Consider the following 13,055-nt stretch of genomic DNA (forward strand, 5'->3'; position numbering starts at 1 on the left):
AGTGTGACTCATGCACAGTGTTGATGTAGCACAGCAAAAATAGCTTCTGAATGTGAGCTCAGTAAACCACACAAAAGACTGTCAGACAATTAAACGATTCATTTAGATAAGAAAATAATGTGAAAGCACTGATGTCAAGTAGTTTTCATCAACTGTGTTAAGCGCTTAGATTCCGTGTCTGGCATTACAAACTAATAAAAAAACAGCAACAAAGCAATGACAAGCTGTATGGAATGCCTTTAATATATACATATTTCCACCTGTTATAATGGCACTGAAGCTACAGCAGTGGTGTTGGCAGGGATTTGTATTCCCGGCACATGATTGCGCCATTTCTGTGTGAAACGGCGCACTCTGAATATCTGGCAAAAGATTTACAGAGGCTTGCAAATCCTTGATAAACAAACGGCATAAATGTCCACAGTAACAAATGATTTACTCTTCAAAAGAGGAAAAAAATTAACCTCGGGTGTGGAGAGTGATCTGAACAGCACGCCGTTCACTTGTTTTGAGAGGAATAATCTTCTTCGGAAACCAAATTGCACAATAGGTTTAAAACCTAAAGAAATGTCTTGTGAAGGTGGATATTTATAGCAGCGTGCAATAAATATAGCAACAAAAATATATATATATTGTGAGGCTTATAATTTAGCTTCAAAACGGACAGTCTCTCAAATTGATGTTTATAGGCTTCACAATGGTCGTATTTCTTGCAGGGCTCGTCGTAAACTGGATGGCATGACACTGGAGTCTCTGTACCTTTTATTCTGTCCGTCCCCTGCCTCTCTAACATGCGTGTCAGCAAAAGCAAGCTGGCAGCAGGACGGCTCACACTGACACTGACACAAGCAGAGGGAGGTTTCGGGAAGAAAAACAACAAATGTGGGTCCGATTTGTTCAGAGAGGACTCGCATATGTATATTTAAAAAACTATGAGAAACTCAGACAACAGTGTGACCGAATGCCCTGCACTGATGATATAAGCTTGCTGTCCATTATTGAGACTGGTGCTCTTTGGATTCCTCCGCTGCTGGTGAGCGTAAACTGAGTGTGTGAGCGAGAGGTTAACAAAAAGAAAACCCCAAAACGACCCCCTCCCAGAAAATCTCACGAGGGAGGGGTGCAGACTGTGGTGTCTTCTTGAAATACGTCGAACGACAAAAGTGTGACAACACGGGAAAGGACATAACAACACATCCCTTGACTTTCATTTGGCAGCAGCTTCCTTTGGCTGTCCGGGTTTGAAATTGGCAGTGTCTTGCTTTCGATCCATAAGCATACGCACGCGTACTCACTCACACGGTGCAGCCATACATACTCACAGACATACATACAGTACATGATGCAGTACATAACATGCACGTACACAGATATAAATACGTAAAGGTTTTCTTTAAATGCACTTCTGTGTCCGCAGCTCTCCGCTTTGAAAATAGGAAGGTGCATAAATAAAACATTCCTATTATAGAAAAGGTCCATGCATGCCTGGCACCTCTGGGTTTGCTGAGACTGAATGTGGAGGAAATATGAGGGCTGTGTGCCATCTGGCTGTATCCCCTCATATCTCACCACTTCATAAATTATGCTTCTTCTTCGTGATTGTGTCGTTTGACTCTCGGGCAGTGTTTTGGACAGTACATTAGTCTCTCTCGCTCTCTCTCTCTCTCTGTCTTTATTTATTTATTTATTCATTGTCCTTCACAGATGGGTGCTGTCCTGCGTATCGAACCTGTGGCTCTCTGAGAGCCCGGTGCTGCACTTCCTGCTGCTCCCTTGATTAGGTACCAAGGAGAGGGGGTCTGGCCTGATCAGGTACCTGGAGATGGGACAGAGGACAGATAGACCACAGTAGTATTTGTCATTTTTAGTGCTGGTTTCACTTATAGCACTAAAAGTGTGCTGCCGTATACTCACACAACATCATGGAGCTCCAGTCTGGTGTCTGGAGGAGGGTTGATGAGGATGTATGACAGTCTGTTCCCTTGGTCTGTCATCCCGTCTGACACAGGAAGAAAAGAGATTAGTAAGGCAGGAAATGAAGTAGGATACAGGATACACAGCAGGCCGTGCTACATCCGCACATGCAGAATAGGCTTTATCTTACACTGAGTCACATGACAGGAATTTGGATAAAAATGGACACAAGTCCAAACAGTGTCACAGATAGTAAACATTAGGGTGAGCGACACAGATACTTTGCTTAAGTAGAAGCAGAAGTTTGAAAAAATAAAAAGGCTGGTATGATTACAATGATGATTACAGCGTATTAATGTGTTTTTTTTTATTCATGCAGACGGTCTAGGTGTAGCTAATTTTGATAAACAGCTAACAAAATGTTAAAAATATGTCACAGAAATACGTAAATTATGGAATTATTCGAAATAATTATGTAACAATTTGAAATGTGCAAATGCAATCGGAGGATTTTCACATTATTTGTAAAAAGGCTTGAAAATATTAGTTTAATCTAATTATTTGTAAATAATTAAGAAAAAAACCCCATTAGAAACTACTTATTATAAATGTCAACTATAAACCTGCCACTTTATTAAGTACGCTTTGCAAGTAGTCTGTTTAAGCCAGCATAAATTCAACAATCTGTTCCACGACATCCCAAACATCCTCTTTTGGATCGAGACCTGGTGACTCTGGAAGCTATTTGAGTACAGTGAACTCATTGTCAGTTTGAGATGGACCTGAGCTTTGTAACATTAAGTGTAATCCAGCTAGAAGCAACACTATTCTGATACACATGGTCAGCAACGATACTCAGATAGGCTGTCGTGTTTAAATGATTCTCAGTTGGTACTTAGGGACCCAGCCTGACTGAACCCCTGGTATAAGACAGGATAGATCCATGCTTTCATGTTGTTTAAACCAAATTCTGACTCTACCATCAAAATGTGGCAGTAGAAATTAAGTCTCATCAGAACAATCAACCATTTTCCAATTTTCTGTTGACTAAATTTGGATAGTCCGTGGCCTGCGTTTCCTGTTCTTAGCTGACAGGTGTGGGACCTGGTGTGGACAGCAGCCAGAGAACTGCTGATATTATCTCTTTTTCTGGTGATTTTCTGTACACCCAAGAGATGTTTGTGGAAGAAAATCCCATCAGATCAGCAGTTTCTGAAACTCAAAACACAGCCTGGCACCAACAAACATTCCACGTCCCTTCAATCGCCTTTCTTTCCCACTCCGATGCTCATTTTGAATTTCAGCACTTCCTTGGCCATGTCTACATTCCTAAAATCACTGACTTGCTGCCATGTGATTGGCTGATTAGATATTTGTGTAAACAAACAGCTGAAAAGGTGCACCTAAAAAAAACTAACCACTGAGTGCAGTTTAAAGTAAGGCAAACGCTTACATAATCCAAAAATACTGAATTTAAAAAAAACCTGAATGTTTGATCCCTTTGTGAAGGAGATCCAGTGGCCATGTTGCTCCACTATGAAAGCTTACAGGTGTGCAGTGTACCTCCGTTTCTCAGTCTGATCCATCCCTCACTTGTCACACCACAAAGACAGTGTTGGAAAAATTTCTCAGACTGAGGCTTGTTACAGAAGCTGTGTCCACCTTTTACATACAGCCTCTGATCCTTTTAGTATAGTTACAGACTTGGGGAATCGATGCCAAGATGCATTAAAGCTGTTTTAGTAGCACACGGTGACCTGACACCTACTTGTCTCCCGTCTGTGTGTGCTACATCCACCACTCAAAAGCAGGAACAGTTAGATTCCTACACAAATTGCTGCAGACTTACTGAATCCACTTGGAGAAAGGCCCAAATGTTTCATCCTTGTCCGCACCAGCGCGTTGAGTTCCTGCCTCTCTGAGCGCCTGAAAAGAGTCAGTCTCTGTTGGCTGATCCTCTCTGCCGCACTGCCGGGTCCCCCTTTGGACCCGCTGGAACTCCGACCCCCCTTCCTGCTCAACCGCCGTGCCCACTGCATGCTCTTCCTCCTCAGCAGCGGGTGGTCTGAAGAGTGCGAAGAGGTGGAAATGGGCTCCGAGGATGTCGAGTTCCGGTGGACGCTGGTCCGGGATAACAGGGGCTCCCTGGGTTCTCTGGTGTCCTCGTAGTCCTCAACTGTGATAGATACCTGGGACTGAGACCCACACACAAGCAAAAGCTTACACTTCCTCATATGTGAAGTAAACCTGTTATCACGCTGGTCTCATTAAATCAGTTCTGCGGCAGTTCTGTTTTCTGATTTCTCAAAGCAAAGCGGGATTAACACTTTATCTTATTAGAAACAAATGATGAATAAAAGATAGATTCTTTGAATGTAATCACAAGTGTTTTTTGGCAAAGCTCTCAGTTCCCAAAGCGCCATGTTTACTATGCAGATTTCATTCAACTATGTCTGTTTCACTTCGCGGAAACACATCAAAACTAAGCTCTAACTGTCTTCACAGCTATCAGTGTCTTCATAACATGAACAAACAGGATTAGCATCAAGACAGATTCTTCTATTTAAACTAATCCAAAGGGAAAATTTCCTGACTGATTTTTTTATAGCGAGGAAACTGTTTAAAAGCAGAAAGTGTGTTCATTGCATGCAATCTAATAACCTTTAGATTAAAGTAACTGCAGTGACAGTCAGCAATTTCTTAGCCATACAACACCAAAACAAGAGGAGCCGCTGACCTCAGAGACCGGAAGCTTGTGGGCCTCCGTTCGGTAGATCCCTATGGGAATGTCTCCAGTGGACGAGCATAGCTTCTGGTAGAGCCTGCCATAGTTGCGGATCCACAGGTCGTCTTCTGTGATTTTCATCTAGATGACAAACAACACAATAATCAGCATCATAAGCAGTTACAGTCCAAACACAGTTTGAGCTCCTTGTGTCGCTACTTACGGCACAGAGGAAACCTGATCCCGGCATGGAGTCTAAACCAAGCAGCAGCCTGGTGATGGAGATCATGTAGTCCTTCACAAATGACTGGCAGGACATTCAAACAAAAAGTCAGTAGATATAGATCACACTCGGCACACTCAGGAGAAGGATCTTTGTTATTCAGTAAGAGTTTGTCTGAGAAACCTGGTAGAGGAGAGTGTCCAGCATGCTAACGCTAAACACCTTCCCAGCAGCGAAGGGCAGGCGGAACATAAAGACCAGGTTAGACCCCTTCTCCCTTTCCTTCTGGAGAACAGACACACAGCATTATTTGGATTACACAAGTCCCAAAGGCAATAAAACAACAGACTGTAATCACCACAATCTTTTTAAAATCTAACTTCTTTAAGCTGTTATGAAATCAAGCTTCCTTGACTTGAAGTTAGCGCTGACAAAGTGACATTCACTCTCATGGCCACATTAGACTTTCCTCTGCATCTGACTAGCATCTAATGTTGGATTAAACTCCCACCATGCATAGCAAAATCAAAACAAACCAAAAAAAAAAAAAAAGAGGTTGGAAATCCACTAAAGGCCTTTTTCCAACTGTGAGCCGATGGCGTTCATGAGAAATGTAAATTTATCTCATCACACTGTTGTTTCTGTATTGAAATTCATTTTAAGACTTCAAGCAGTGACTAATTTACTGCTCTGTTGATTGATGTTATTGATGCCCAAGGGGGATTCATTAGCTTTCACGCAGAGAACAACATTATCAACAACAACAGATATTAAAAAAAGCAAGATGTAATGGGTGAAAGGAACAAAAACCACAAGCTTACGATCAATCACACGTTTTACTCTGGGATCATTAGAGGAGCTGTGGCAAAAGAGCTCTGCAAATCAATTTATTTTGAAAGGCACACTAAAGATTGGCTTTCACACTGCCAATTTTTTCCCCTTATGCTGTTTTTTCCCTATTATAAGGTCTGTATTGAAGGAAATGACAGTAAAAGAAAATATGGAGTTTTACCTTTTCCAGTTTGGACAGAGCTAAAGAGTAGTGGTCTTTGACTTTAAACTGCATGAAGCGCATGTTGGCCGGGTGCGTGAGCTCTGTGATGATGCTCAAACCTGGGAACAGCCTGACAGGGGTGGAAACGAGAAGGACACACAGAGAGAGATATTAAAATTTGAAGCTAGTGTGTGAGATTGAAGAACAAGTTTGGGCAAAGCAGACCTGAACAGTGTTTGGACGTTGACGATGGTCTTTGCATCAGCCATATAGTCCTCCTCAGCAATCATGGAACTCTCCTTGTCAACCACCACCATGGTGTCGGCAAAAGTGATCCCACATCGCAGCAGACTGTCCAGACTGTGGAAAGAGAAGGAACGACGATTAAAAAGCTAAAAATAAGAATAAAGAAATAAAGAAACAAGCAGATTTGGGTTGTCTTACTTGTCGATAGAGCCCACTGTATAGAACACCATGGGGAACCAGCAGATTGCCTCCAGGAAGTCTGCTTCGGGTCTAAACCAATCAAAACACAAATAGACTTGAGAGTCCCACCGGTAGAGATTTATACACACAATGATAAAGAGCTAACGTTCCCACAGTGACAGACCCCTCCTCCCTCAGTCTTGAAAAATAAGGCACAACCAAACAGCCTGCAGATAAAGCTGAAAATAACAGCACTACACAGGAGTGACTCAGCTTTTTATTGCCTTTTTATTGGATTCCACTCTCATTTGGCCAACTGCGCTTGTGTACCAGCCACAAAACACGACACAGGATTGTGGAGAGCATTGTCCTGAAAGCATTCAGCGTTCCACAAATCATGTTCGCCGTGACCAGTTTTTCTCCTCCACTTGCTATTTACAGAGGGACTCATTCTGCCATCCTCTGCAACCTGTATATGAGACGCAGCTCACCACCATGCTGACTTTGAAGCCTGAGTTTCCAATAACAGCCAATGCATCACAAGAAATAATAGAGATGTTGCGCTCACATGCTCTCCAGCAGGAGCACAATAGGGTTGAGCTCCTTCCTCGGTCGGTAGTAGGCCCGCAGCGGCACAATGAAGTTGTACAGACCATTCCCCGCACTCTCCGCAGAGACAATAATCAGCTTGTTTTTGAAGCCGTAGGAGCGGGCATCCTCGAAAGGGATGTGGTGACAAGCCTAGAAAAGAGCAGTGATGGAGGATGATGGCTATGTCAGCGTAGAAAATAGAGAGAGCAAGCCATTTAAATTTCATACCTTGTCTAAGCGCAGGCAGCAGAAAGGCATCTTTTCTTGCAGGAGGTGGCACAGTGCAGGCGAGCTGCCGATGTATGGCGAGTTAAGCGGGTATCCCTTCACCCACCTGCAGCACAAGCCCACATTTATCTCTGAACTTACCCACTTCCACATGTTCCCACATTAAATCACTCTACTCACTCGCAGTGTTGACCCCACCAGTGGGCTCTCTCATCTTTGTCACTGTCCTCCTTGCCTTCTTCTCCTCCTTCGTCCTCGGACTGGTCTCCCAGAAGGTCAAAGGTGGGGTTGTTGACGCCGTCGACTAGCTCCAGGACAGGGGCGATGCTGTGTCGCCTCTCCTCTGTGGAGTCTCCCATGGCGGGAAGAGCCAAGGTGTTGGCACCCCCGGTCTCTGTTCTGGAGCTGCTTCTGCTTCCTCTCCCACTGCCAGGTCCTGCGCTTCCTGCATCCTGGCCTTCTGGACTGCTGTCACTGGAGTCCTGCAAGTCGATGGCAACTGTGCCTAAAACACACACACAGAGGATCTAAGCATGGATTCAGGTGTAGATCAGCAGTTTTCCTCATTGTCCACTAGGTGGTGTGTTTGTAAAACCACAGTTTTCTGGCATTATTGCTCTTGTCAAGTGTGATTTACTCCATAATAAAATAGATGGTAATTCCTCTTCAAATGCTATGAATGTTTGTTTTAATCTCTTGGATAAATTTCAAATTTGAGAGTGTATAATTCTGGCAGCTGTGACTGAGCTACTCTCTAAGACAGTTTAATAACAGGTTTGCATTTTTGACCAACACAGAAACTGCAAGCAGAAGGTCAGTGTGTAAATGTTACACAGTCTTTGTGCGGCGCCCATCTGACTGACCCATGCTGGCGATGATACTGTGGACTGGCAGGCGGGTGAGTCCATGGTAGATGCTTTGGTGCACTCCCCTGGCATTTCCTCCTGTGCCACCCCACGATGGCTCCCTTTGGCCCCTGACAAATGCTGAGTTCTCCTCTTTGGAGATATTGATGTAAAAGCAAGTGTCAGAGGCTCCCATGATGTGGCACGGACCAGGGTTTAACAGGATATTGGTTGTGTCCAGCCTACGTACTCCGATTAAGCACACCCCATACCTGCAGCCAAACAGACAAGATCAGCTCTGAATTGTGCAACGTCATGTGCTTTAAAAGCTTTTGCAGATCATTGCTTACTTTTTGTGAGCGTGAAAGGAGGCAAAAGTGAAACTCTTCCCCTGGTATTCCCCAAAGAATTTGCTCTCTTCCAGACGGATGTGATGCACCTCATTGGCCGAGCACCGTCGGTAGGTGCGGTGCCATTGGTCCGCCGAGCATGCACCGCCCTCCCTGCGAGGAAACATTTGGCCATGTGGGGAAAGACTGACCTTTAAAACATGTTACACAAAACATCCAGCTCTTCCATCAAGGCTGAGGAGGTAACATCTTATATCTCTGTCAGAGCCGCTGATCAAGAGCACAGCGATGCACGCATGGACACCCAGGCTGTCTGAACAATAGGTCCCAGATGAACACATTCGCACAGTTAGGAGGACAGCAGTTTACACAGGGGGATACGGCTTAAGACGCGGAGGCTAAAGAGGTGATAACAGGAAGCAGGGGTGTGGGGGCAGTGTGAATGTGGGAGGCTTGCAACAAAGACCGTATTACATAAAAAAGTGTTATAGCAAATTTACAGTTTACAGGAACTAAGTGCAAGGCAGGGGAGGAGGAGGACAAATCCTCGTCATGTCGCATTGTCGCAAATGGCATCACGTCCAGATATAGATGCAAACTTATGAAACACCCTGCTTTCGCATGTTGAACCATTTTGCTGAACTGTTAAATGTTTTCTGCCTTTTTGCAATTGAAAAATATGTTTATTGCACTCACTTGTGTGAGCAACATTTGAATAAGCTTTAAATAAGAAGCTGCCGGTGTAATGTGTTAGCTATTTATCTGACATTTTTCATTTAATTCATTAGTTCGTGTTTTTGTTTTGAAAGAAATGCTAAAAACATATAGCCTAGCCACAAATCTGCACATATTTAATGGTGTTACAGCTAATTGAAATATTTGAACACAACATCTGTGAAAATTCGCAATTAAAAAAAATATTTGTACCCCACTCAAGTGTAGCGTTTCCCCTTGAGATGATCGATATAATTGTGGTAATTTTGCCTCTGCACACCACCATGATGGATTCCTAATGAAACAATCAAGATGTGATTGAAGTCCAGATTTTTAGCTTTAATTCAAAGGGCTTTTGCAAAACAAAATGCAACACTGTTCAGTATTTACAGCCATTTTTATACACCTGCATACAATTTCAGATGCTCAAAATTAATTAATTGGACAACTGCATGCTTTTCAGGTATTTTGCATTAAAACTGAAGGCAAAAAGACCTACAAACAAGCAGCAACTGAAGGTGGCTGCAGTAAAGGTCTAGCAGAGCATCTCAAAGGGTGAAACAGCATTTGGTGATATCCAGGGGTTTTAGACTCCCAGCAGTCTTTGACTGCAAAGGATTTTCACCCAAACATTAAAAAAGCCTTATATCTAAAATATGTCATTTTGTCCAATTAATTTTGAGCCTTGGAAAAATGGAAAATTCCTAAAAAAAAACCCCAAACAAACAATCCAGATGTTTGTAAAATGTCTTGAATTAAAGCTGACAGCTTGTACGGAGGCAAAACTATGAAAAACTTAAGAGCAAAAACATTCCACTTCATGCGTAACCATGTAAACAAACACTGTTTCATACCTCACGTTTCCCTTGCAAACAATGGAAGTTAGCGCTATCTGCAGCACAGTATGCAAACTGTGGAAGTTGACAGAGAATTTGGGATAACCTTGAGCACAAACGTGGGAAAAGAAAACTCTACCTGTTGAGGGCTTGAAAGGCTCCTACACGTTGCTTGAAGGCCTCTTGGTGCGCCGTTCTTGAAAAATAAAGATGAGTGACAGTGAAGAGACGCGACGCAGCCGAGTTTGACTGCTTACTGCATTTTTGAATTTCGAGACTGCAACAGCGTACTGTGGACAGTTAAATCGAAAGAACGATAGGAAGAGAGAAAACAAGTGAACTCACTGTCCTCTAGAGGAGTGGATCAATAGAGTGATGAGAGTTGAGGTACCAGGGCACACACAGTTTAAAGCCAGCATGGCATACTTAAACTCTTCTTCACATACCACATGGTCTGTAAGCACAAAAAAGAGAACAGGGACAAAGGATGCATCTGCAAATCGCATTGTTATTTTTAAAAGTTGATCTTCTTCTTTTGCCTGCTCCATCTGACCCTATCGCTTTCTTCTGTCATCTCCTTTGTGGTCTTCCTCTTTTCCTCCAGCTTGGCAGCTTCACATTCATCATCATCTATTCAGTATGTCATCTATCCCTCCTCTGCACATGCCCTAACCATCTTCTCCTCCATCTTCTACCAGCATGTAACATAGCAGCAAAACACTCAGTGACGCCTCGTGCCTGGTGGACAAGGGTATTATCTGCTTGGAAGATAAAAGTGATTGCTCACAACAGCTTCTTTTATTGATTTGCAGTGACCCTTACCTCCAAATGTGGACCACAACAGCACAAACTCTCACTTCAGGAGTCAAAGGTTGAACTTTTTCCTTTAATTGGTCAAATGTCTATAAATCGATGGATCCGGGTCAAAGATTAATAATCAGACCAACGTATTAAATAGGAATATTTTCATTTGAATTATGCAGTTTTTCTTAATTAACCTTTTTCCCACCACATGTGCACACAGTCCAAACCCAGTGCTTGGAAAATATGTTTTGTTTATCCAACTAACACTTCAAAACTCAACGATATTCATCAGACAATTACATGAAACACAAACAACACATTTAGGCATTTAAGGAGCTGCAAGCAGCAACTTTGCGGCATTTTTTCTTTGCATGCAACACATTCATTCAAATTATTATTAATTTTTTGCTAACCAGAAATAGTTTAGTTTGATGTTCATTTAATTATCTGCTCAAAACACTAAAAAAGAACATTTAAATAAATATGGAAGCTACTCAGGAGTTTCACTGAACTTTGTGCTAAATAAATATTCCCAAAGAAAACTGTTGGTTTTATTTACTTTACCTCTCCTTTAAACACGCAAAATGTAGCGTGCATTTTACATATTAGACTGTTATTGTGGCTCTATCCTTAACATTAAAGGACACGAGCGCACAATCAAATGTCACTATCTCACATTGGAATATGTCTAAATGTCACCTGACGTTTGTCACCGTCCCCGTTGACTCAGATGGGATCAATTTTATGTCGCTGCTCGGTTTTTTCTGTTTGTTTTGGGGGTTTTTTGGGTGGGGGTGAGACCTGGCAACAGGCCGGTGATTCAGTGTCAACCCCACTGAGCCACCTTCCACTCACGTCATTGAGCACTTAACGTAGTGCTGCCTGGGTGCCAAGCGAGCCAAACTGAGCAAACGCAGATGACGGTGCCTCGTTTACCTGTTGCTGCTCAGCATCCTCTTTGAAAGAAAAACCAACAGAGCGATTAATGTTTTTTGTAAGCCAATCAGAGCATCCATTTCTCCTGCTGTGTAATTCTTGATTGCATTATCGACAGTGGTGAGCACACGGGCATGTTAAGGTCCTAAAGTACAATTTGTGCACTGTATCATTGAATAACCGGTGAGAAATGTCAGATCCCGACTCAACTCAGCCGCTACTGTGAGAAACAGGAGGCCAGCTATGATGTAAACGCAGCTTGTGATAAAGTAGCAGACTTTGTGTTTGTGTGTATGTGTGTGCCAGAGGCTGAGCAGGTGAGAGACGTAACAATTGAAACTGCTGATTGTGAATATTCTGCTAGAGAAGTAGTGTTCTTTCGGCTCAACACATCATGATGCAGCTCACAAACAAACACACTGTAGGATCTTGCTATTCTGCCTGTGAAGTCCTTTCAAAGCAGAAGGTTTTATAGAGCAACAAGCATCTGAAGCCTCCTGAGCACAAAGACAAAAACACTGATGTTGTTTCTACAGAGGAACAGTATTCATTATTGTTAGACATGCATTCCTCCCTCTTTCTCTCTCTGAGTCTCTCACACACACACACATTTCCCCAGCTCCCAGTGCACGGACGTGGTTGCCATGCATCAAACTGAATCTTATTTTTCCAATATTTAATTTCCAGTGTCCTTCTCGCACCTTTCCTCAACACCGCCCCTTCGCTTCCAGTTTTCTACCCTCAAGCACGGCCCTCCTTGCTGCCCTCTCTCCTTCAGGTGCCTAGACCCAGACCAGGAGTGAAACCAATTACTGACACTAGAACACCGCACATGCACAAACACACATAAGGACACACTTTTTGCTTCCTGTCATGCTGACTTTGAAGGTCTTGGTTTTCTATTACAGAGAGGCATTAAAGGTGTAATCCTGTTTGTGCAAATGTGCATATCTGTATGTAAATGTGGCTATTGGCTCTCCCTGCAAGAGTGCAATTACAACCTGACCACAGGTCGGCCGGCGAAGCTAATTAAATCAGTCGGCCTTTATTGCTTGTACAAGTCAGCTGCTATCAACACCATGCGGCTACAATAAGTTGTGCTAATCAGGGAAACTGGTTATTGTCATTAAAAACAAAAACCTGGACAGTCTGGATCCAATTTTTTATTATTATTATTCAGATACCTCAGGGGTTTCCTGGCCTGCTCCAGCATCATACCCACAGATCTATAATGAACCTTGAGCTGTTTTTAATTCACTTTTGCAAATCAAATTAAATCTTGTATCTCTTGCTCATTAATGCCTCCCACACTATTGCTTAGTGAGTCTATTCTAAGTAGTGTCAAAACAGAGCATCTGTACTTACAGTAATGCGCATGTGACAGCATGCTATTTGCTCTCTGAGTCTATCTACCAGGCCTTGAGGATTCGAGGACGTTAAACTCGATTTATTTTGAAGAGCCGTACCTT

General features: G+C 42.9%; 1 protein-coding gene across 2 annotated transcripts in view; it reads right to left on the reverse strand.

Annotated features, from left to right (window-relative positions):
* Positions 1-1,066: 1,066 nt before the first annotated feature.
* The window catches only part of kcnt2b (potassium sodium-activated channel subfamily T member 2b), a 45,314-nt gene continuing 33,325 nt past the window's right edge, over positions 1,067-13,055 (reverse strand). The window contains exons 15-30 of one of the 2 annotated variants that reach the window (XM_085404169.1): positions 10,192-10,300; positions 9,986-10,042; positions 8,297-8,449; positions 7,965-8,218; positions 7,282-7,606; positions 7,102-7,207; positions 6,851-7,023; positions 6,301-6,372; positions 6,082-6,216; positions 5,875-5,986; positions 5,046-5,144; positions 4,863-4,946; positions 4,652-4,780; positions 3,764-4,109; positions 1,915-1,999; positions 1,067-1,816 (exon numbers count right to left, since the gene is read on the reverse strand). In XM_085404169.1, the coding sequence (XP_085260295.1) occupies positions 1,699-1,816; positions 1,915-1,999; positions 3,764-4,109; positions 4,652-4,780; positions 4,863-4,946; positions 5,046-5,144; positions 5,875-5,986; positions 6,082-6,216; positions 6,301-6,372; positions 6,851-7,023; positions 7,102-7,207; positions 7,282-7,606; positions 7,965-8,218; positions 8,297-8,449; positions 9,986-10,042; positions 10,192-10,300 (2,357 nt within the window). In that variant the 3' untranslated portion in view covers positions 1,067-1,698. Of the gene's footprint in view, positions 1,817-1,914; positions 2,000-3,763; positions 4,110-4,651; positions 4,781-4,862; positions 4,947-5,045; positions 5,148-5,874; positions 5,987-6,081; positions 6,217-6,300; positions 6,373-6,850; positions 7,024-7,101; positions 7,208-7,281; positions 7,607-7,964; positions 8,219-8,296; positions 8,450-9,985; positions 10,043-10,191; positions 10,301-13,055 lie in introns of both variants that reach the window. The other variant, XM_085404168.1, reaches the window with a different exon arrangement.

Source organism: Rhamphochromis longiceps, linkage group LG4, assembly GCF_057381845.1.
Source record: "Rhamphochromis longiceps isolate RC_006_pf linkage group LG4, R_longiceps_female_GT1.1, whole genome shotgun sequence".
Classification (NCBI taxonomy): domain Eukaryota; kingdom Metazoa; phylum Chordata; class Actinopteri; order Cichliformes; family Cichlidae; genus Rhamphochromis; species Rhamphochromis longiceps.